Source organism: Oncorhynchus nerka, linkage group LG4 (genome assembly GCF_034236695.1).
Source record: "Oncorhynchus nerka isolate Pitt River linkage group LG4, Oner_Uvic_2.0, whole genome shotgun sequence".
In the NCBI taxonomy this organism is placed as follows: Eukaryota; Metazoa; Chordata; class Actinopteri; order Salmoniformes; family Salmonidae; genus Oncorhynchus; species Oncorhynchus nerka.
This window is the reverse complement of record NC_088399.1, coordinates 45,429,244-45,453,384: the sequence shown is the minus strand read 5'-3', so window position 1 is coordinate 45,453,384 and position 24,141 is coordinate 45,429,244. Positions and strand designations below refer to the sequence as shown.

The 24,141-nt window shown below is 43.6% G+C and overlaps 1 protein-coding gene and 1 long non-coding RNA gene across 5 annotated transcripts; one reads left to right on the top strand and one right to left on the bottom strand.

The window, feature by feature from the left end:
• Window positions 1–76: 76 nt before the first annotated feature.
• On the bottom strand, window positions 77–23,576 carry rilpl1 (Rab interacting lysosomal protein-like 1). Of its 4 annotated transcripts, XM_029657782.2 has the most exons (11): window positions 23,268–23,576; window positions 20,257–20,404; window positions 10,543–10,661; window positions 10,008–10,106; window positions 8,160–8,303; window positions 7,222–7,389; window positions 6,278–6,328; window positions 6,039–6,193; window positions 5,760–5,867; window positions 5,421–5,508; window positions 4,765–4,854 (listed from the first exon to the last, which is right to left on the bottom strand). In XM_029657782.2, exons 1-11 carry the CDS (start codon window positions 23,553–23,555, stop codon window positions 4,849–4,851), a joined length of 1,374 nt encoding a protein of 457 aa, XP_029513642.2. In that variant the 5' UTR covers window positions 23,556–23,576; the 3' UTR covers window positions 4,765–4,848. The 4 variants fall into 4 exon arrangements, with proteins under 4 accessions (XP_029513641.2, XP_029513643.2, XP_029513644.2 ...); XM_029657781.2 differs by lacking the exon at window positions 5,421–5,508 and having other exon boundaries at window positions 77–4,854; XM_029657783.2 differs by lacking the exons at window positions 5,421–5,508; window positions 6,278–6,328 and having other exon boundaries at window positions 77–4,854.
• Window positions 22,774–23,669, top strand: LOC135571414 (uncharacterized). Its single transcript, XR_010463779.1, has 2 exons — window positions 22,774–22,959; window positions 23,295–23,669. It is a non-coding gene; the product is annotated as an uncharacterized LOC135571414 (long non-coding RNA).
• Window positions 23,670–24,141: the final 472 nt, after the last annotated feature.

Here is a 24,141-nt window from a genome sequence, read left to right as displayed (position 1 = left end):
TAAAGTTTATTTCTTATTTTTTTTAGAAAGAGTGATTTTGACTCTATGTTTTTCTGAAGAAAGTTGACATGGAACATTCTGGGGATGACAATGTTTATTGACAGGGCATATTTGAATAAAAGGCAACAAGCTGTATCAAAACAACGAGACATTCATCATATCTGAAATTCTTCCAATAGAAATCTACCACCAGGTGTGAAGGGGGTCCATAAAGTTTGTATATGATGACACATCTGCCCATGTTCAGATAACAATACTGTATTATTTATTTCCCTTTATGTGTAAATTATGTTGTAGATGTTGCCACCAGCAGACAATATATACTTTCTCTGGACTATTAATCCTTTTTGTCACAATAATCGTTGCTCTATTTTTGCACCTTCATTTTGTCTCTTGCATTCTAAAATAAATTATTTAACAGTTCTTCGGTCATAAGAATAGTGTCAATGTTCTCATAGTCAGGCTGTAGCATCATGTCTGATTGACGTGGTCAGAACTACTCCTCAGGATCCAAAAGCTCCCTCGTCCACACTGACCATTGTGCTTCTCACAAACCATCGTACAGCCATAGCACAGAGTTTGGCAAACTATTCTCCTTGTTTGAACCCAATATTCCACGACAACATTGTAATTTGCATCTAAATTTGAGTGTTGTTCGTCTTGTCGCACTTGGTTCCAGCACGGTGCCCATTCAAATGTTATATATCAAACACCGTTTACTTTTGCTTCATATGTACACCACTTGGCTAGTCCTGAAGGCACCATAAAATGCCGAAAAACAAAAAAGCAGCAGCAAGCAGCATCTGGTTAAATTAATTCAAAACAAAAATACTCCACAATACATCCATTTCCATAAGACATTGTAAAACTATAACTTTATGTGCTTAATTCACCATTTGAAAAATATAAAACCTCTAACTTGGGCATTTTATTCTAAAAAGGCTGCCCAAACTTCTAACAACAGTATGTATTTGGCAGAGCATGTTGTTGGGGAAGCAAAATAGTTGTATTGAGAATAGAGTTACCAACCATCTAGTTTGATCATGCAGTCAAGGAATAGGCAGGATGTTCCAGGTGTGAAATTCAAAAATCCCAACTCAACACCCAGTAACACGTATTATTTTATGTACAATGTCAATCTGTTAAATAAAAACGCCACCACATACTGCATGTTCACACCTTTTAGCCAGTGCTGGTGAGAGGGGCCTAGCCACAGCGCCCCCTAGCTGCCTCTGAGGACATGACTGGTCTAGCTCAAGGTCAAGGGTGTATGAAGATTAATCAGCGTCTGCTACATCTGGGTCCGTATTCCGTTTCTTTAATGGACATAACTCTCCTCCTCCCTCTCTAAAACCTGTGACTCGTGATTCTCTTTCTGTTGTTTCTCACGTGGTTCCTCCATCTCGCTCTCCTCTCAACCATACTTTATGTACTTTCCACAAGCCTTACCAAGCCTGACTCTGTCTCTCTCTTACACCTACTGTCTCTGTCAGTTCTAACATTAAGGGAACCGCTCTGTGCATCTGTCAATTCTCCTGGGTTTCACTTTTGGATAAATAAAGGCATTAGGGAGTTTTTTTTTCTCTTCCAGAAGTCAAACGGAATCTGTCCCCCTTCACCTTCAACTCTCTCTGTCCTGTCACTTAGAAGCAGCAATGTCATAAAATCACTATACTGCAGCAGGCACAGTAATGTTGCTGGAATAGTGGAGACAGCTCCTGTTTTCTTTGCGACTTGCGGCAACTCTCCGTGGTTCTAAATCAATAGTTGTTTAGTGGTCCGAAACTGTCAGAAAACATTAACTTGCTTGACCATGCTATAGGTCATATAACGGTTTGTTATGTGCAAAATGCTTTGTGGACTTCACTGGACAGAGTTTGCTCTCCGGTTTTGTGATGAAACGAAGGTGTGGTTGAATTTATTCTGCCACTGTGTCTTCTTATTGTCTCGGCCTTTAGGCCTATATATCACGGTCGCAAGGCACATGAAAAAAGGGTATAGAGCAAACAATTATCACAATGCATAGATTGTAGTATGGGGGGAAAAAAATCAGAAGGTTGAGGGTTCACAAGCTCACTCTTCTCCCTGACTCATTACACTACGATCAGAGGCGGCTGCAGACAATGATCAGCTAGGGGGAAATCGGATTTTCAACATTTTGATGCTATATTTCTAATTATATCAAATATATGCAACAAATGTTAGACTAACAAGTTTCTTTGCCAATGTACCACACACAACCAATAAGCAACAAATAACTGCATACCGATTGCCGACTTTGAGCGTTTCATCATGGATTGCGTTTTCAACACCAAAATCAAATAAGAGTATGTAGATCTTGACAAACTGAAAATACGCCGCTTCCTACTCAGTGTCGATCGCTTGGCATGACAATCTCCGAATGTCGGGAAACTTTTTGTGGTTTTGTAACAGATTGAATGTCCGTTGCAGTTTGGATGCTGGAATTATATTAGAGCGGAGTGGATGAACATGCGCAGGTAGCCTACAGGAGACTTTTGAAGTAAACTAATCAGATTAAAACATTGTTGACTGGTTGTGGTTATGCCACATATAAAATGTAATACGTTTTAAAAGTTGAAATGACAAATATTTAGCCTATAATGAAGCGTTAGGTTCGAGGAATAGCCGATCAGATCGGAAAGGAGGCAGAACGCGCTTTAAGCTTTCCCGAATAAGTGGGCCTGCTGGGAGAATGATGATCGACAACAGACAGCGCATCAGTATCAGAAGTAAAAACACAGCCAGACTGTCCTTGTACTGTGCCTTTGTAGACCTTAAAATCATTGCATTGTGGTGTCTTGGTAGGATCATGTATTGTCCCCAAGGCCATACACATGTAATTAACTGAATAATGGATTAATTTGATGCGAGACAGCGAATAAACATATATTCATAATAAAAATTAAAAATAAAGTTGTATTCATTAATACAAAAAAACTTTGTACAAGACCTAGCGGCCTCACCAAGAGATGTTAGCCTCTTTGTATTCCCAATTTTGACACGAATGTAGCAAACAACAGGACAAGGAAGTGAAACCCGGTCACTGGCGTCAAAGGCAAACACCCTATGCATCGTGCCAATAGGGTTAACTCACTTGGTATTAATTGTATCATGGCTCATACAGCGAGGATTGTGACAGTATAATGGGTTTGGAATGACAGTCACCAGGGTTTGAGTCCCAGTCAGGGTACCCCCCTAATCCACTATATTGGTTTCAGGTGTTGGAGAACACCATTGAAAGCATGTCCCCGCTAAATTTCACTCACAGTCCATTTGTGTTAGGCTAGAAGGGTTCCTGTCAGGTTTCTGTACTGCACATGTGATGGCAGAGTATGCAAAACAAATGTGCACCCGATTGATACCAATCTTCATGATATCATTCTGCCCAGGTAGGCCTACTTTTGCAGTCAACATTTAATTGGAAGGTTTGCGGGGGAAACGTTGTAAATGACTGTTTCAGCATTGTAAATGACTGTTTCAGCATGCACCGCGGATTTTCTAGTCTTCCCATTAGAAGTGTGTAATTCAGGCTGACTACTAGCATCTATTGAGTTGCAACGTCCCATAAATTGAATGTCCAAATCAACTTAAAGTATCAACAAAGAGTTTTGCATCGACACAATTCGAAAGGAAGGCTACAGCTAAATTGTTTCCTTTTACTATTTGCGATTCTCAAATTATTATTTTGATTCCCATGATTCGATTCACCACAATTTAACCCCAACTACTACTGTACAATTTTTTTTATTTAACCAGGTAGGCCAGTTGAGAACAAGTTCTCATTTACAACTGCGACCTGGCGAAGCACATCGCTCAGTTAGTAAAAAAGAATCATTTAAAAGAATCGATTCATTTGAATTAAATTCGTCACTATTTTATTAAACGTTTGACTATTTTTAGAACTGTGAAGAGGGGAATCAGTTATATAGTAGATCAAATGTGTTTGGCCTAAACAAGATGAATAGGAGAGCTTTTTGAGCTGCATATATCATGTCTTGACTGTTCTTTCCTGCCCAATGATGACCTTGGCGTCTCTACTGCCCATCAGCTATTCGTTTTTGTTCTTGTGGATTTATATTGAAAATCGGTGCAGATTTGAATGATATTATGTGGTATGATTGCTAGTTAACTTATTGCAGATCCACTATTGTCACTATGTATAGAGGGCAGGATAGAGTCGACTGTATAGTAATCATGCAGAAAAGTGTAGTGCATAAGGGAAGTACCAAAACACCTTGATAGGGGAGGTGCAAGCAAACAGATGAGGAAATGTGACTATATGGAAGACATTATATAGTAAAACCTGCTAAATGGGGAATGTAAACCAGGGAAAAAATACACCACCCTCCTCTGTGCCCAATAGAAAAAAAAATCACACAACCCTCCCCAAAGCAAAAAAATATGTTTGACAACCCTCCCCTATTTTGGACCAACTCCCCACCCCAGTAAATTTCGAACTGTCCCTTAAGTGCTGCTGCAGCTCACATGGTGGGCATGAGCGGGGCATTACAGTGAGATGGTTCTGAGTGACCTCATCATAAAGCGCTGTCCAATTACGACGTCACGTTCCACGTCATTGACTATTTCATCGCCTGACAGATTGCTATAACATGTGATGTGGTTAGCTGATACTTAAAATACCTATCCATGCGTTGTAAGATCTGGCAGGCGTCAACAATGCCCGGTCAGAGGAACGTGCCCTATATGTGCTGCAAAGCCTCCTGGGCTTGTTCGGTGTACACCTCATCCTTTCCCGCCCACGAGCTGAAGCTGTCTTCAAACTGTGCATTCCGCTGGGAGTTCCGCCTCTTGTCGCGAGAGAAGAAGCTAAACCTGAGAGAGAAGAGGAAGCGAGGATGGAAAAGTACAGAGAAAAGAGAGACAAAAAAAGTGGACTTCACTACCCAGCGTCATTGTTGCCGTATGTCCTCCAGACATATTCTTTAGTCTCTCATGACTTTAGAGTTCTGTGGTTATAACTGTTAAAATACTGAGATGCATTTCTACACAGTGAGTTCTGAGATGAGACAAAGTGCATCATGGTTAGAGTTATATGCACAAAGCAACAGAAGCAGAGGAAAAGCAATAGTTGTAAAAACATCTGTTAATGGGACAGAAAGTGAATACACACCCTATTCTGACTGGCTGATTTGATCATTCAAATCATCTTTCCATTGGACAGTGATTTAGATAGCCCCACAGTCAGCCAATCAGAATATAAACATCTACAACGGATGAGAGGGTCCATGCAGGTGCGATAACCAGGGCCCAGAGTTTTTACTGGTCAGATCACAAAGTCAGGAATAACTCCTGGCCCCACCAATATGACATACAGGGGAAGAAGGTGTTAGCTAAGACAGTGAGTGACACAGAGGCCAACCAATAACGGGGAGTCGTACAAGGGATATGAGATGTCTGATTGGCTGTAAAGTGGGGTCATCTGAAATCAACCCAGCTGCCACCATCGGCATTATGGCTGTGAAGATCCTGTCACACAGAGGTACACACACACACACACACACACACACACACACACACACACACACACACACACACACACACACACACCCCACACACACACACACACACACACACACACGGAGATAGAGGGAGAGGGAAGAGAGGGACCACATCAAACCCAGCCCATTTGATTTATTTCCTTCCGCTGTGAGATACTTTGCTACACCCAGTTTGGTGTAGATCAGAATCCAGCGTATCGGCGGGTTTGTGGTACGTACAGGCGTTTGATTCCTGACTCGGGCTGTGCATTGGGTCGGGGCCGCGCCCTCAGTTGTTCGGGAGAAGGGGAAGGAGTTGGGGGGCCGGTCTCGTCCTCCGCCTCTTCACTGGAGAGAGAGAGGAAGAACAGTCATCACTCCACAATCATCATTGTCAATATTGTTGACTCCAATACTGTTAACTTTTAACTTCTTAAGTTTAACCTGACAACTTGTGTTAATCTCATCATATTTTTAAAAAACATGTTCTGTTTGTATGGTGAAAATAAATAGGGCTGCCTTTTGTAGTAGGCGATCTCCTCCTGCAGCATGAACACTTTGGCCTTGAGCTCGTTTCTCTCGTGCAGAACGTCTCTCAGCTCCTGCAGTGTGAACCGGGGCCTGTTGGGATCCTTCTGGTCCAGGCCTCCCCCCTCCTCATCACATAGCGCCTCCTAGTGAGGTACAGCCACATTACACCATGGGACGAAGGAAGAAAGGAAAGGAAGGAATAGAGGACAGGCAGGAAGGAGGGATACCTTGGTAAAGTGTTGGAACAGAGCAGGTGTGTCCTCATCACACATCGCCTCCTAGTGGCACAGGAAGAGAACTGTAGGTCAGACACTGGGCCCTGTTCCAATACTTAAGAAATGCACCCTTCTCTCCTCCCTTCCTTCATTCCCTACAGCCAGAAGTGCACCTCAGGTTGAGATACTTCAGACTAACTCACTGCATGCAACCAACAGTCTTAAGCCACTCTGTAGCAAATGGCGTGTGAAAAAAGAGGCACCAAGGACAGTCATGCTATAATCGTTACAGGCTGAGCTTGTGTTCCGAGGTCCCGTTGGTACAAACTACATACTCTGCTATTGCGTGTGTTGCAGGGACTAGTCCATGTGCTGTTACAGGGGCGTCAGAGCAGTCTATGTTTAGAGGTGACAGCTGCAGTGGTACGGTCTGCCCCAGTGAGTGTAGGGACAGTGGGTTCTCACACGCACACACAGTCTGACATAGTTGGCACAGGGATACAAGACTCACACATGCTTTGTGCCGTCAAAATCAACAGTTAGGGTGCACACACACACAGTAGAACTGCAGGCAGGAGCACACACACACACACTCCCACATACACACTGTGCACGTTTATAACACACCCCGACACACACGCCGACTGTGCGCATACTCCAACACATACCATATGCGTACACAAAACCTCACTCTTCCTCTTCCTCTCAAACACACACCCATGTGGTAAAGTTAGGGAAAAGGGTTCACTGACTCAAGGTTGGCTGAATCAAAAACACAGCCCTTGAAATGCAATCAAACTTCACAATCCCACACGCGTACAGGTGAATGAGGCAGCATCTCAACTCTGTGCTCTAGCGATAGCAGCGTCAATAGGACAGTGTGTGGTGCAAAGGTTAGAGGTCACGGCAAACACACCATTCTGGGGGTGGCTAGCTAGCTAGCACAACGGTGTTACCCATAACAACACTGCCTCTTCCTCTACATCCTCATCATCGTCATCCAGGGACGGGAGGCGCAGGGCCGGATCGTACCCCCCCAACATCAGCTCAGGGTGGTAGTGTCTGTCTGGTTCTGGCCAGCCCACACCCTGAGCCCCCACCTCTGAGGAGCAGGGGCTACCAGGCTGTGAGGGGAAGATATTTTTTGTATTGTACCTTTATCGAGGGTTAGTCATTGTAAAAGAAAAGTGACAACATAAATGGTACTGCAGAGTACTGTGGGTGATATGTGTTCCACTTTCTGTATGAAGTCTGTGAAAAATCTGTTTTTCATTCGGCTACCAGTAAACCAGTTTGGTGTGCATGTGACTACAAAGGTCATTGCCAGGTCACTTTTAGCTGTCCTGAATTGTCTGGCTGCCTTTCTGTCTCTGTCGACATGTCTCTGGCTTGCATGCTGGTTGGCTGGCTAGCTGGCTGTGGAGGGGTAGAGAGGGGGGGCTATTTCTGTCCTGCCCCCCCCTCCACCTCCACCTCCCACCCCTCATATGATAGCCAGGTCATGTTTTCCAAGGAGGCAGAGACTCCGGCTCTACAGGCTGTCAGTCAGACTGCTATAAACTGACTCAGGCTGCAAAGATTTTCTCATAGATGTGAAAAGAAAAGATAATACTCTGCCAGCGGCCGCCAGGGTTATAATGAAGCACATAGGGCTGCTGGGGGCAAGTCTCCCTGTAATAACTGTGTAGTTACCTGTGCAGGTGAGCCTTAACTGTGTAGCTGCCAGTGTGCCTGGCTGGTTCTACCAACCTGAGCAGGTGTTGTTATTACCTGTGCGGGGAGGGGGCTGGGGAGGTGTTGTTATTACCTGTGTGGCGGAGGGGGCGGGGGAGGGGGCTGGGGAGGTGTTGTTATTACCTGTGTGGCGGAGGGGTACTGGGGAGATTGTTATTACCTGTGCGGGGGAGGGGGGCTGGGGAGGAGGCTCCTCTAAACCCTGAGGCGTGTCTCCTTGCAGGCGCTCCCTTAAACGTGTTACTTCCTGCCGAAGTGCTCCCATTTCCTGTACACGTGTCTGAGCTCCCGCCTCCAGTTCCACCTTAAGATACAAATATAATAATATACTGAACAAAAATATAAAGGCCATGTAAAGTGTTGGTTCCATGTTAAATGAGCTGAAATAAAAGATACCAGAAATTTTGTGCACAAATATGTTTACATCCCTGTTAGTGAGCCTTTCTCCTTTGCCAAGATAATCCATCCACCTGACTGGTGTGACATATCAAGAGGCTGATTACACAGGTGCATCTTGTAATGGGGACAATAAAAGGCCACTCTAAAATGCACAGATCGTGCAGTTGGCATGCTGACTGCAGGAATGTCCACCAGAGCTGTTGCATGAGAACTGATTGTTCATTTCTTGACCATAAGCCGCCTCCAACGTCATTTTAGAGAATTTGGCAGTATGTCCAACCGGTCTCACAACCGCAGACCGTGTGTAACCACGCCAGCCCTCCACTTCCGCCTTCTTCACCTGTGAGATCGTCTGAGAACAGCCACCTGGACAGCTGATGAAACTGAGGAGTATTTCTGTCTGTAATAAAGCCTTTTGGTGTGAAAACAATCATTCTGATTGGCTGGGCCTGGCTCCCCAGTGGTTGGGGATGACTCCTATTGTCACGCCCTGGCCATAAAGAGGCTTTTTATTCTCTATTTTGGTTAGGCCAGGGTGTGATTTGGGTGGGCGTTCTATGTTCTTTTTTCTATGTTTTTGTATTTCTTTGTTTTTGGCCTGGTATGGTTCTCAATCAGGGACAGCTGTCTGTCGTTGTCTCTGATTGAGAACCATACTTAGGTAGCTCTTGCCCACATGGGTTTTGTGGGTAGTTATTTTCTGTTTAGCGTGTGTTGCACCTGACGGAGCAGTTTTGGTTGTGCCTTTTGTTACTTTGTTATTTAGTGTTCAGTTATATTTATAAAATGCCGAACACGTACCACGCTGCACCTTGGTCCTCACCTTCTTCCACCAACGGCCGTTACACCTATGCTCTCCCAGGCCCACCCATGGCTGCGCCCCTTCCCAGTTATGTGAAATCCATAGATTAGGGCCTAACTTGCTGACTAGACCGGACAAGCGCGCGCGTCCGCGTGTGCCATCACTCACATGTGGACACAAAGATTGAAATATCAAAACAAACTCTGAACCAACTATATACATTTGGGGAAAGGTCGAAGCACATGAAACATTCAAGGCAATTTAGCTAGATAGCTTGCTGTTGCTAGGTTATTTGTCCTAGGATATAGACATTGGGTTGTTATTTTACCTGAATTGCACAAGGTCCTCTACTCTGACAATTAATCCACAGATAAAAGAGTAAAAGTTTGTTTCTAGTAATCTGTCCACCTTCAGTCTTCTTCTTCGGACTTTATATGGCGGTTGGCAACCAACTTTAAGATGCATTACCACCACCAACTGGACTGGAGTGTGCACCTCAGTTCATCTTTCAATCACCCACGTGGGTATATGCTCCTAAAAACCAATGAGGAAATGGGAGAGGAGGGACTTGCAGCTCATCAAGCGTCAAAAATATAACCAAGTTCTATTTTAGCGCCTGGCTACGCAGACGCTCATTGACGCGGGCGAGCACGTTATTTCAGTTGACTGATTTCCTTATATGAACTTGTTGAAATTGTTGAACTTATATTCTTGTTCAGTATACATTGTTGAAGTACTTCTGAACTATTTTGTTTTTCAAATACTGTGGGTAATAAAATATGTATTACACATCCTAAGGCGCCGAACCTTCTGCTCGATGAGGGCTTTCCCCTGAGCTTCCACCACGGAGATCTTGTGGCGCAGGTCATGGTTGATCTTCATCAGACGAGACTGCTGCTGCTGGAGCTAGAGATATTGAGGGATGGAGGGGAAGGGAGGTGCGGCGAGGGAGATGGACGGATGGGTGGAAGTAAAGAGGGGGGTAGAAACAAGAAGAGATGGTGGTAGAGTGAGTCGGAGAGAGAGTTAGGGGACAGGCGGAATAGAGAGGAACGTGGGGCCCAGAGAGGGAAGAAGTACAGGGGGATGTGACAGAGGGAAACAGAGGGTCAGGTCATTGATCCATCAAATCAATACACTTTCATAAATAAACAAATCCCCCCATAGTCTACAAGCAGTCCCTGACCCCTAACCCAGTCTCCCCTTGACACTGATCTAAGGTCAGTTTTGTGTTCTACCTCCTAATGGTTAAGGTTGAGATTGGGGAAGGGTCAGGCTGATCTTAGGTCTGTGCAAAGGGACATGTTCTACCCCAAGCAAGCACCCATCCTGCTGCCCTTACTGCCTCAACGTCCTCGTTCTTGAGCGTGAGCTCGCGGTCTTTGGCTCGGATCTCGTCTCTCTGCTTGTCCACCACCTCCTTCAGCTTCTTCATCACCTGGCGCTCCCGCTCCGACATACCTGGCAACGCAGCAGAGAAAACATGGCAGAGCAGAGAGGGTTAACTCAGTATGGATGAACAATATAAATACTAGGCAGCCAAGACACAGGAGAAAGGATCCAGCTTAGAACAACATGAATACTCTGTGTGAGTATGTGTATTATTTGTACACCTTTTGTACTGCACTAGAGAATAAATCAAGTGATTATGAGCACAGCAACCGAGTTCCTGTCTGTAAGCCCGACTAGCTAGGTTTAAAATAGCAAACAGGCACACATACGTACTTGATATCTCTGACACAGAAACGGCGTACCCATGGCTGACGCACAGCCCTGAATATCAGCAATGGAGGAAGCCAGACTTTAAAACCTCAGTCAGGACTGAGCTGGTGGAGAGGGGACTTAGTGGGGACGTATGTGTGCGTGATGTGTGATTATGTAGTGTGTGTCTGTGTGTGTGTCTAGCATAGGGATGGGCATGAGTAATCGACTCAAGTACTCGAACGAACGTCAAAACTCGATCTTTAACCAAAGATCTACTTTTTTCAAATACTGTAAAGGTATTTGGTGGAATGTGCTTTGTGGCTGCCCGAATGGGCAAGTGAAATGTATCCTCCCAAAAGTGTTGTCTTGAAGACAACGTTAATTTGCTTTGACTCTAGTGTTCCATTTGTACTAGTGCATTTGTCGGGGTACAACGAAAAAGAAACCAAGCCAAGCATCCCACAGTTCTTCTCCCTAAATTCCCTATCCCCTCCGTGTCTTATTCACTCAATTGTGTCCAACTGTTCTCTCTACACATGCGTGCTGAGAGTGCACACAAAATCCCGTAAGGCCTACACAATTAATTGCCTATAAAACTCTACAGGGCCTTCAGAAAGTACTCACACTCTTTGACTTTTTCCACATTTTGTGGTGTTACAGCCTGAATTAAAAATGAATTAAATCAAGATTTTTGGTCACTGGCCTACACACAATACCAAATAATGTCAGTGGAATTATGTTTTTCTATAAAAAAATAATTATAAATGAGAAGCTGAAATGTCTTGAGTCAATAACTATTCAACCCCTTTGTTATGGCAAGCCTAAATAAGTTCAGGAGTAAACATTTGCTTAACAAGTCACATAAGTGGCATGGACTAACTCCGTGTGCAATAATAGTGTTTAACATAATTTTTTTAATGACTACTTCATCTCTGTACCCCACACATACAATTATCTGCAAGGTCCCTCAGTCGAGCATTGCATTTCAAACACAGATTCAACCACAAAGACCAGGGAGGTTTTCCAATGCCTCGCAAAGAAAGGAACCCTTTGAGCATGGTGAAGTTATTAGTTACAATTTGGATGGTGTATCAATACACCCAGTCACTACAAAGATACAGGTGTCCTTCCTAACTCAGTTGCCAGAGAGGAAGGAAACCACTCAGGGATTTCATAATGAGGCCAAAGGTGACTTTAAAACAGTTACAGAGTTTAATGGCTGTGTTAGGAGAACTGGATGGATCAACAACAATGTAGTTACTCCACAATATTAACCTAATTGACAGAGTGAAAAGAAGGAATCCTGTACAGAATAAAATATTCCAAAAATATGCTGCCTGTTTGCAACAAGGCACTAAAATAATACTGCAGAAAATGTAGCAAAGCAAATAAGTTTTTGTCCTGAACAGAAAGTGTAATGTCTGGGGCAAATCCAATTTAAAAAATCCAATAATTTCAGGATAATAAAAGAAACGGAATGGAGCTAAGCACAGGCAAAATCCTAGAGGAAAGCCTGGTTCAGTCTGCTTTCCACCAGACACCGGGAGATCAATTCACCTTTCAGCAATACAACAACCTAAAACACAACGCCAAATCTACACTGGAGTTGCTTACTAAGAAAACAGTGAATGTTCCTAAGTGGCCGGGTTACAGTCTTGACTTAAAACTGCTTGAAAATCTGTGGCTAGACCTAAAAATGGTTGTCTAGCAATGGTCAACAACCAATTTGACAGAGCTTGAAGAATTTTGAAAAGAATTAAGGGTAAATGTTGCACAATCCAGGTGTGGAAAGCTCTTCGAGGCTTACCCAGAAAGACTCACAGCTGTAATCGCTGCCAAAGATCATTCTAACATGCATTTACTCAGGGGGTTGAATACTTATCTAATCAAGATACAGTACATTAGTGTTTTATTTTTCATTATTTATTTTTACTTCCACTTTGACAATACAGAGTTGTAAACACAGCAAAATTTGGAAAAGGCCAAGGGGTGTGAACACTTTCCGAAGGCCCTGTAACTGATGGGATACACAAGCTACATTCCTTGCCAAATGACAACAGTTTTATCACAAATTCAAAATTGAGTTTTTGATTGAAGTAGAGAAATACGTGTTCCAACAACGAGCTGCAGTTTTGGAATAATTGCGTCCTGTTTATTTTCCGCATAGGCTACTTTGCAAATTGCGAGTGCCATTTAGAATTGGTTAGCCTAGGCCCTAGGCTATAACCCCCCTAAACATAGACAGGTTCCACGCCGAAAAAATTATCAAGAAAAATAACATGTTTTTTTTATCAAAATCATTAAGCCTATAGGCCTACTGACCAAATAGATGTCATGGCTTTAATTCATCACCATGCAGGGTTCAATGTGGACAGGCAGAATAAACTAAATCTAACGTCTATATCGAGAGAGAAAAAACACCAATTTTGTTTTGTAACCCTGAAAAATGTCTATCAAACGCGCCAAATTGAGCCCCCTTTCAAATTGTCCCTCCTTGAGAATAACTGTTCCAGACCTGAAATGCGCATCACTATGGGTGACCCTGTAAAACACATTTCACTGCACCTATCCGGTGTACATGTCAATAAAACATCACAATCATCAGCACTTTGCACTGGCAACTTTTTTCATTCGGAAAAAGATTTTGTTATATTTAATTCTGTTATATTACATCATGTTTTTTTTAATACTATAAAATAGGTGTGTCTTGACTGTGATAAGGGCTTGGGAAATAAGTGGCTTGTCTGCTAAATTAACAAAACAAGGCTTTGCCATTGCACAGTCATCGGCTTCGACAAGCAAGTGCCACTGCTGAGTAAACTATTCTTTTTTTAACCTTTTTTAACTAGGCAAATTCTTATTTTCAATTACGGCCTAGGAACAGTGGGCTAACTGCCTTGTTCAGGGGCAGAACTGCTGAGTAAACTACTTTCTTAAAGACTGTGTATTCTTTTTTTACCTTTATTTAACTAGGCAAATTCTTATTTTCAATTACGGCCTAGGAACAGTGGGCTAACTGCCTTGTTCAGGGGCAGAACGAGAGATTTTTACCTTGTCAGCTCGGGGATTCGATCTTGTAACCTTTCGGTTACTAGTACACCACTTTCACCACTGGGCTACGCTGCCACTGTGTTCCACAATATAGGCTAATATAACCAGTTGATATTATGGGTTCAATAAATTCATCTTAAATGGTACTTTTTTTATTGACTGAGTGCCTTCAGAAAGTATTCATACCCATTGACTTATTCCACATTTTGTTGTGTTTCAATAACTCCAATTGTATTTTTTTCTCTCAAACATCTACACGCAATGTGCCATAATGACAAAGTGAAAATCTTTGCCAATATTATCAAAAATGAAATACCCAAATATCTCATTTACATAAGTATTCACACCCGAGTCAATACTTTGTAGATGCACCTTTGTGAGCAATTACAGAGGTTTTCTGGGTAAGTCTCTAAGAGCTTTCCACACCTGAATTGTGTAACATTTACCCATTATTCTTCTCAAATGTCTTCAAGCTCTGTTAAACTGGTTGTTGATCATTGCTAGACATCTATTTTCAGATCTTGCCATATATTTTCAAGTATATTTAAGTGAAAACTGTAATCCGGCCATTCAGGAACATTCACTGTCTTCTTGGTAAGCAACTTGAGTGTAGATTTGGCCTTATTGTTTTAGGTTATTGTTCTGTTGAAAGGTGAATACATCTCCCGGTGTCTTGTGGAAATCAGACTGAACCAGGTTTTCCTCCAGGATTTTGCCTGTGCATTTTTGCCTCCATTCCATTAATTTTTTTATCCTGAAAAACTCCCCAATCCTTAACGATTACAAGCATACCCATAACATGATGCAGCCACCACTGTGCTTGAAAATATGGAGAGTGGTACTCAGTAATGTGTTGTGTTTGCTCCAAACATAACACTTTGTATGCAGGGCAACATTTTGCAGTATTACTTTAGTGCCTTGTTGCAAACAGGCTGCATGTTTTGGGATATGTTTATTCTGTACAGACTTCCTTCTGTTCACTCTGTCAATTAGCTAAGTACTACAATGTTGTTGATCCATTCTCAGTTGTCTCCTATCACAGCCATTAAACTCTGTAACTGTTTTAAAGTCACCATTGGCCTCATGGTGAAATCCCCGAGCGGTTTCCTTCCTTTCTGGCAAATGATTTAGGAAGGATGCCTGTATCTTTGTAGTGACTGAGTGTATTGATACTAGAGGTCGACCGATTATGATTTTTCAACGCCGGTACCGATTATTGGAGGACCAAAAAAGCCGATACCTATTAATCGGACGATTTTTTAATTTTTTATTTGTAATAATGACAATTACAATAATACTGAATGAACACTTATTTTAACTTAATATAATACATAAGTAGAATCAATTTAGCCTCAAATAAATAATGAAACATGTTCAATTTGGTTTAAAAAATGCAAAAACAAAGTGTTGGAGATGAAAGTAAAAGTGCAATATTTGTCATGTAAGAAAGCTAACGTTTAAGTTCCTTGCTCAGAACATGATAACATATGAAATCTGGTGGTTCCTTTTAACATGAGTCTTCAATATTCCCAGGTAAGAAGTTTTAGGTTGTAGTTATTATATGAATTACAGGACTATTTCTCTCTATACCATTTGTATTTCATGAACCTTTGACTACCTTTCACTTCAATTACACCAGCCTCATCTCGGGAGTTGATATGCTTGAAGTCATAAACAGCGCAATGCATGACGCACAACAAAGAGCTGCTGGCAAAACACACGAAAGTGTTGTTCTCTTCTCTTCGTCCGCCCACGTGTTCTCGCACACCCCGAGAGCTTCTGGTCAGCGGGGTGGTGGCACCGGGATCCTCATCTCTCCCAAGTGGTCATTCTCTCTTTCTCCCCTTACCCATCTGTCTATCGCCTCCTTTGAATTCCATGCTGTCACAGTTACCAGCCCTTTCAAGCTTAACATCCTTATCATTTATCGCCCTCCAGGTTCCCTCGGAGAGTTCATCAATGAGCTTGATGCCTTGATAAGCTCCTTTCCTGAGGACGGCTCACCTCTCACAGTTCTGGGCGACTTTAACCTCCCCACGTCTACCTTTGACTCATTCCTCTCTGCCTCCTTCTTTCCACTCCTCTCCTCTTTTGACCTCACCCTCTCACCTTCCCCCTCTACTCACAAGGCAGGCAATACGCTCGACCTCATCTTTACTAGATGCTGTTCTTCCACTAACCTCACTGCAACTCCCCTCCAAGTCTCCGACCACTACCTTGTATCCTTTTCCCTCTTGCTCTCATCCAACACTTCCCACACTGCCCCTACTCGGATGGTATCGCGCCGTCCCAATCTTCGCTCTCTCTCCCCGCTACTCTCTCCTCTTCCATCCTATCATCTCTTCCCTCTGCTCAAACCTTCTCCAACCTATCTCCTGATTCTGCCTCCTCAACCCTCCTCTCCTCCCTTTCTGCATCCCTTGATTCTCTATGTCCCCTATCCTCCAGGCCGGCTCGGTCTTCCCCTCCTGCTCCGTGGCTCGACGACTCATTGCGAGCTCACAGAACAGGGCTCCGGGCAGCCGAGCGGAAATGGAGGAAAACTCGCCTCCCTGCGGACCTGGCATCCTTTCACTCCCTCCTCTCTACATTTTCCTCTTCTGTCTCTGCTGCTAAAGCCACTTTCTACCACTCTAAATTCCAAGCATCTGCCTCTAACCCTAGGAAGCTCTTTGCCACCTTCTCCTCCCTCCTGAATCCTCCTCCCCCTCCCCCCTCTCTGCAGATGACTTCGTCAACCATTATGAAAAGAAGGTCGACGACATCCGATCCTCGTTTGCTAAGTCAAACGACACCGCTGGTTCTGCTCACACTGCCCTACCCTGTGCTCTGACCTCTTTCTCCCCTCTCTCTCCAGATGAAATCTCGCGTCTTGTGACGGCCGGCCGCCCAACAACCTGCCCGCTTGACCCTATTCCCTCCTCTCTTCTCCAGACCATTTCCGGAGACCTTCTCCCTTACCTCACCTCACTCATCAACTCATCCCTGACCGCTGGCTACGTCCCTTCTGTCTTCAAGAGAGCGAGAGTTGCACCCCTTCTGAAAAAATCTACACTCGATCCCTCCGATGTCAACAACTACAGACCAGTATCCCTTCTTTCTTTTCTCTCCAAAACTCTTGAACGTGCCGTCCTTGGCCAGCTCTCCCGCTATCTCTCTCAGAATGACCTTCTTGATCCAAATCAGTCAGGTTTCAAGACTAGTCATTCAACTGAGACTGCTCTTCTCTGTATCACGGAGGCCCTCCGCACTGCTAAAGCTAACTCTCTCTCCTCTGCTCTCATCCTTCTAGACCTATCGGCTGCCTTCGATACTGTGAACCATCAGATCCTCCTCTCCACCCTCTCCGAGTTGGGCATCTCCGGCGCGGCCCACGCTTGGATTGCGTCCTACCTGACAGGTCGCTCCTACCAGGTGGCGTGGCGAGAATCTGTCTCCTCACCACGCGCTCTCACCACTGGCGTCCCCCAGGGCTCTGTTCTAGGCCCTCTCCTATTCTCGCTATACACCAAGTCACTTGGCTCTGTCATAACCTCACATGGTCTCTCCTATCATTGCTATGCAGATGACACACAATTAATCTTCTCCTTTCCCCCTTCTGATGACCAGGTGGCGAATCGCATCTCTGCATGTCTGGCAGACATATCAGTGTGGATGACGGATCACCACCTCAAGCTGAACCTCGGCAAGACGGAGCTGCTCTTCCTCCCGGGGAAGGACTGCCCGTTCCATGATCTCGCCATCACGGTTGACAACTCCATTGTGTCCTCCTCCCAGAGCGCTAAGAACCTTGGCGTGATCCTGGACAACACCCTGTCGTTCTCAACTAACATCAAGGCGGTGGCCCGTTCTTGTAGGTTCATGCTCTACAACATCCGCAGAGTACGACCCTGCCTCACACAGGAAGCAGCGCAGGTCCTAATCCAGGCACTTGTCATCTCCCGTCTGGATTACTGCAACTCGCTGTTGGCTGGGCTCCCTGCCTGTGCCATTAAACCCCTACAACTCATCCAGAACGCCGCAGCCCGTCTGGTGTTCAACCTTCCCAAGTTCTCTCACGTCACCCCGCTCCTCCGCTCTCTCCACTGGCTTCCAGTTGAAGCTCGCATCCGCTACAAGACCATGGTGCTTGCCTACGGAGCTGTGAGGGGAACGGCACCTCAGTACCTCCAGGCTCTGATCAGGCCCTACACCCAAACAAGGGCACTGCGTTCATCCACCTCTGGCCTGCTCGCCTCCCTACCACTGAGGAAGTACAGTTCCCGCGCAGCCCAGTCAAAACTGTTCGCTGCTCTGGCCCCCCAATGGTGGAACAAACTCCCTCACGACGCCAGGACAGCGGAGTCAATCACCACCTTCCGGAGACACCTGAAACCCCACCTCTTTCAGGAATACCTAGGATAGGATAAAGTAATCCTTCTCACCCCCCTTAAAAGATTTAGATGCACTATTGTAAAGTGGCTGTTCCACTGGATGTCTTAAGGTGAACGCACCAATTTGTAAGTCGCTCTGGATAAGAGCGTCTGCTAAATGACTTAAATGTATGTAAATGTAATGTAATGTTGTTTGAATGAATGTTTACGCGCCTGCTTCTGCCGACCTCCGCTCAGTCAGATACTTAGATACTTGTATGCTTGTATGCTCAGTCAGATTATACGCAACGCATGACACGCTAGATAATATCTAGTAATATCATCACCCAAATAGTGATTATGATTGATTGATTTTTTTTTATAAGATAAGTTTAATGCTAGCTAGCAATTTACCTTGGCTTACTGCATTCGCGTAACAGGCAGTCTCCTTTTGGAGTGCAACAAGAGAGAGGCAGGTTGTTATTGCGTTGGACTAGTTAACTGTAAGGTTGCAAGATTGGATCCCCAGCGCTGACAAGGTGAAAATCTGTCGTTTTGCCATTGGTCGAGGCAGTTAACCCACCGTTCCTAGGCCGTCATTGAAAATAAGAACATGTTCTTAACTGGCTTGCCTAGTTAAATAAAGATTAAATAAAGGTGTAAAAAAAAAAAAAAAATTTAAAGGCAAAATCGGTGTCCAAAAATACCGATTTCGATTGTTATGAAAACTTGAAATCGGCCGTAATTAATCGGCCATTCCGATTAATCGGTCGACCTCTAATTGATACACCATCCAAAGTGTAATTAATATACCATGCTCAAAGGGATGTCTGTTTTTTGGGGGGACCCATCTACCAATAGGCTCTTCTATGCGAATCATTGGAAAACCACACTGGTCTTTGTGGTTGAATCTGTGTTTGATATTCACTGCTCGACTGAGGGACCTTACAGATAATTCTATGTGTGGGGTACAGAGATGAGGTAGTTATTAAAAAATCATGTTAAACACTATTATTGCACACAGAGTGAGCCCATACAACTTAATACGTAACATGTTAGGCACATTTTTGCTCCTGAATTTATTTAGGCTTGCCATAACAAAAGGTTTGAATACTTATTGACTCAAGACATTTCCGCTCGTCACTTGTAATAAACATTTTATTAATTTGTTGAAAAAAATTGAAAAACACAATTCCACTTTGACATTATGGGGTATTGTATGTAGGCCAGTGACATAAAAAAAATCTCAATTTAATTCATTTTAAATTCAGGCTGTTACACAACAAAATGTTGAAAATGTCAAAGGGTGTGAATACTTTCTGAAGGCAATGTAAGTATATGGGGCAATTTAGCATTTAGGATTGGTTATCGGTAATGGCTATGATAAATGAGACATTGTTTCGCACTGTTGGCATACAGATAAATGCGCAAATATTTGTTTTCTGGTGCAGGCCTTTTGTTCTAAACATGACAGTCCTAAACAGTCAAAAATGTCAAATGTCTATCCCTAGTCTAGCAGGTGTACAAAACACTGAGGGTGGTCTGTCTCTGTGCTCATTCTCATGTGTGTCTGTGTGCAGTTGGACTGTAGCCCCTCTGTGACATCACGACAGAGCCACTCATGCAGTGATGAGCCTGGCTCAGCCTCAAACACAGAGAAGGCCTCCTTTGTGTGTGTGTGTGTGTGTGTTGAGAGAGTGCGAGCAAGCAACAGAGAGAGAGAGAGAGAGAGAGGGGGAGAGAGAGAGGGGGGAGAGAGAGAGGGAGAGAGAGAGAGAGAGAGAGAGAGAGAGAGAGAGAGAGAGAGAGAGAGAGTGTGTATACAGTGTATATTTATGTGTAACCAACATTCTTTAAAAGAGGCCATTAAGTAATATTTTCATTGTGTGCATGTATGGGTTTAGACTATAGGGTGTTGAGTAAAGGGTTTAGGATTCAGGGTTTAGTACCTTCGTGCCTCTGCAGGTCCTCTTCACTCATGGGGTCTTTGATGGACATGTTCGTAAGGAGTGTTTTGTTCTCTTCCTGAAGCTGAGCGATCTGAGACAACAGGTCCTGGGCCTCCCCTCTCCATACATCTTCTACCAGCTCCAGCTCCTACGCACACACACACGCATGCACGCACACACACACACACACACACACACACACACACGCACACGCACACAGAGTTAACAAACACACACTCCATACATCTTGTCTGCACGCACACACTCCAAACACAGACTCCTCTCCTCTCCATTCATGCCTGCTCACAGCCCCACCACAAACACATCCTTAAAATGTGGTGTTTCCACCATATTACTTTAACCAATTCAGCCCTCTCTGATCAATGGTTTGAAAGCACACAAGGAAAAGCAGCCATTTGGGCTAATATTAGGACGTGGCCACAGACATACCACTGAGCCATGATTTGTTTGAGTAATCACACTCAGAAAAAAGGGTTCCAAAAGGGTTCTTCGGGCTGTCCCCATAGGAGAACCCTTTTTGGTTCCAGGTAGAACCCTTTCCACAGAACCAAAAAGGGTTCTTCAAAGGGTTATCCTATATAGGGACAGCCGAATAACCCTTTTAGGTTCTAGATGGCACCTTTTGTCCTACAACATGTGCATTGGTAGGCTATACAAAAGGCATCCGTTTTGTTGTCAACCTGAACTTTTACAGTGGCTTTCTCCTGTCTGTCAATGAATGTCTTCATCCTCGTGACGTTTAAAGATAGTTGGTCTCATAGACTATACTCTGGCTTTGCTGTCAGCTTTACTGTTGTTTGCATAGCCTACACACTAAAATCAAATGGTTCTATATAGTTCCAAATAAGGGTTAATTGGCTTATAACCATAGCAGAACCCTTTTTGCTGCTATATGGAACCTTTGAAGGTTCTATAAAGAACTATGCTCATAATGTTCTAAATGTAATCTGTATGGTGCTGTAAAGAACCCTTTCCTAAGGTCCTATAAAGAACCTCTATATAGCACCAATATAGGGTTCCGCTATGCTTACAACCCTTTTTGGGGCTATATTGAACCCTTATAAATGGTTCTTTAAAGAACCTTTATGGAGAAAGATTCTTTATAGAACCATTCTAAATCTCAAAGGATCCTTGTAGAACCATCCAGGGTTTTTCATTTTTGGTTAATAGCCATGTTAAATTGTAAAAATGCCTTTGATGTTATTATTGTGTTAATTAACAAGTTGAATCAGGTGTGCTAGCTCTGGAACGGCTGGGGGTCCCTGAGGAAAGAATTGAGAACTACTGACTTATTTGTCAACCGTTCTTAATTGACACAAGGCCATACGTGAGTCTTTCACAAGATACTGTCACTGGCCATGGTCACATATACACCCTATATACAGCAGTATGTGGACACCCCTTCAAATGAGTGGATTCGGCTATTCCAATTACACGCGTTGCTGACAGGTGTATATAATCGAATGCACAGCAGTGCAATCTCCATAGACAAACATTGGCAGTAGAATGGCCTTACTGAAGAGCTCAGTGACTTTCAAAGTTATAGGGTGCCACCTTTCCAACAAGTCAGTTCATGAAATGTATGCCTTGTATGCCCTGCTAGAGCTGCCCCGGTCAACTGTAAGTGATGTTATTGTGAAGTGGAAACGTCTAGGAGTAACAACGCCTCAGCCGCAAAGTCGTAGGTCACACGAGCTCACAGACGGGGACCCCCCGAGTGCTGAAGCGCTTAGTTAGTTTCACACATCCCCATGTGCTACAATCGCGTAACACAACAGATTAGATCAACTGGAATGACACTCTCGTGCACAAAACGAGCTGTGAACAGTGCACGAGCCAAAATATTCTAACGAGCCACAGCCACTACATTTGAATTATCAATAAAAGATTAAATAACCCTTTTTTTGAACCGCTAAGAACCATTGAAGGGCTCAACAGGTTATTTGGGTTAGTATGGTTCCACATAGAACTATCACCCTTCCCAAAGAACGCTTAAGGAACCCACATTTTTTTCTGGCCTACTTAACCTTCTACTGAACATTTCCAAAGCATTTATTTGAAGTTTAAGTTTAAACATATCATCCTAAGCATTTCCAGGGGCCATAACTCTACCTACATGTACATGTTACCTCAACTAACCGGTGCCCCCGCACATCGACTCTGTACTGGTACCCCCCTGTATATAGTCTCACTATTGTTATTTTACTGCTGCTCTTTAATTATTTGTTACTTTTATTTCTTATTGTTATCTGTATTTTTGTAAACTGCATTGTTGGTTAGGGGCTCGTAAGTAAGCATTGTGCGCATGTGACTAATACAATTTGATTTGATGTAATAAACATGGCTCTCTTGCCTAAGTAACATTCATGTCGTGACACACTTTATTTGAGTCAGGAGACACATCTCAGTCAACCAATGACAGGCCAGTTTAACTCCCACCATGTCACTGTCATGAGACCAGCAACGACATTTTTATTTTTAGTGCACCTACTCTGACTGTCGCAGAGGGACATGATTAGGGTAGAGAGATATGCCTTCGTGCAAACGCGTTATACTACTATGCACAGTAATGCACGAGTCAAGTGAACACTTGTGTTGTGGCCCTATATATTTTGTAAGAGCATATTTCTATCCCCAAAACATCCTAAGTGATTTTCTGCGACATAGCAGCGATACAAAGAGGTAGGCCTAATTGTAACAATATCCTCAGTCAATGAAGTGTCATTCACGTCAGAGACCAATTTTTTTTTTTTCATATCAATTAGATTTTCTAAATGCTTAGTACACTTTCCAAAGTTATTGTTAAAATAATCTCATTGCATTCTTTTCATGATGATCCGACAACAAATTAGTTGTCTTCTCAAACTTTTCTATGTTTGTTACCATTATTGTCATATCTTCACCAAACATTATTTGGCCTACTGTTATCAATTATGTTTGGTTACAGTTTGGCATATTATTAATCTTATCATGTATAAACTAATTATGACCTTCTTGTGTTTCTTCTCTTTCTCCAGCCGGTCCATCCGGTCCAGTCGTAGTTTGTCCAGTTCCAGCCTCAACTCCTCTGTCTCCGGGCTGATGCTGTTCCTACTGACCATCACCTCCAGGATCTCCAGCACCCGCACCACTTTTGGCATGAGCCTGGACAGAGCCTCGCATCCATACTGATCAATGATCCGCTCAAACTCCTGGCCCACCACCGCGGCTATGTCATACACGTCCATAACCGTTAAATCGGCCACATTCTTCTCCAACGCTGACCCAAACTCTTCCATGGCTGACTGGGTGGGTGGGTTTGTATTCTGACTGTCCCCCCGCTCTGGCAGTTTTCCGCAGTCTCTCCCTGCTTTACCGGGCTATTATATTTCCTTCGACACAACAAACTTCGTCCCCTTGGAAAAAGTATTTACTTTTGGTTGTTCTGCAGGTTCTGTGTGTATCGTGTCCACGTCAATAAGTACAGATGCGTATCGATTGGGGTTTTCTACTCGCGTCGGACATCTTGTCAGCGATTTATGATCAATTTGATAAAATCACCCGCCTTCCCATTGCGGTTCTGCTGCGCTGTCGTTCTCTCCCGATTATGTGGTCAGATTGCAGTTTGTAATGCGCATGTCAGGAATATCAATCGGTTGAGGTCGCCGCTAGGGCGAATTTGAAAAATAAATAAAAACATGACATCTCAGTCTCAGTGGTGTGAGAAGAAGATATTCAGTTGTGATATTAATTGTTCTGACAGATTTAGTGCACGTCTATGGTAATTGAAGAGCCTACAGTTAAACAGTCTATGATCCGAAGTAATGAGGGGAAAAGGACTAGACATCACATAGGCATCCTAATTAAGACCACAATATTAGAAAT

Excerpts from the sequence above, each read along its gene's own strand:
- rilpl1 (XM_029657781.2), bottom strand. The coding sequence starts at position 23,555 with ATGGAAGAGTTTGGGTCAGCGTTGGAGAAGAATGTGGCCGATTTAACG. Across the intron at positions 10,662-20,256 it reads GGACCTGCAGAGGCACGAAG|GTATGTCGGAGCGGGAGCGC; the intron begins GTACTAAACCCT and ends CTGCGTTGCCAG. Across the intron at positions 10,107-10,542 it reads AGAACGAGGACGTTGAGGCA|CTCCAGCAGCAGCAGTCTCG; the intron begins GTAAGGGCAGCA and ends CAATATCTCTAG.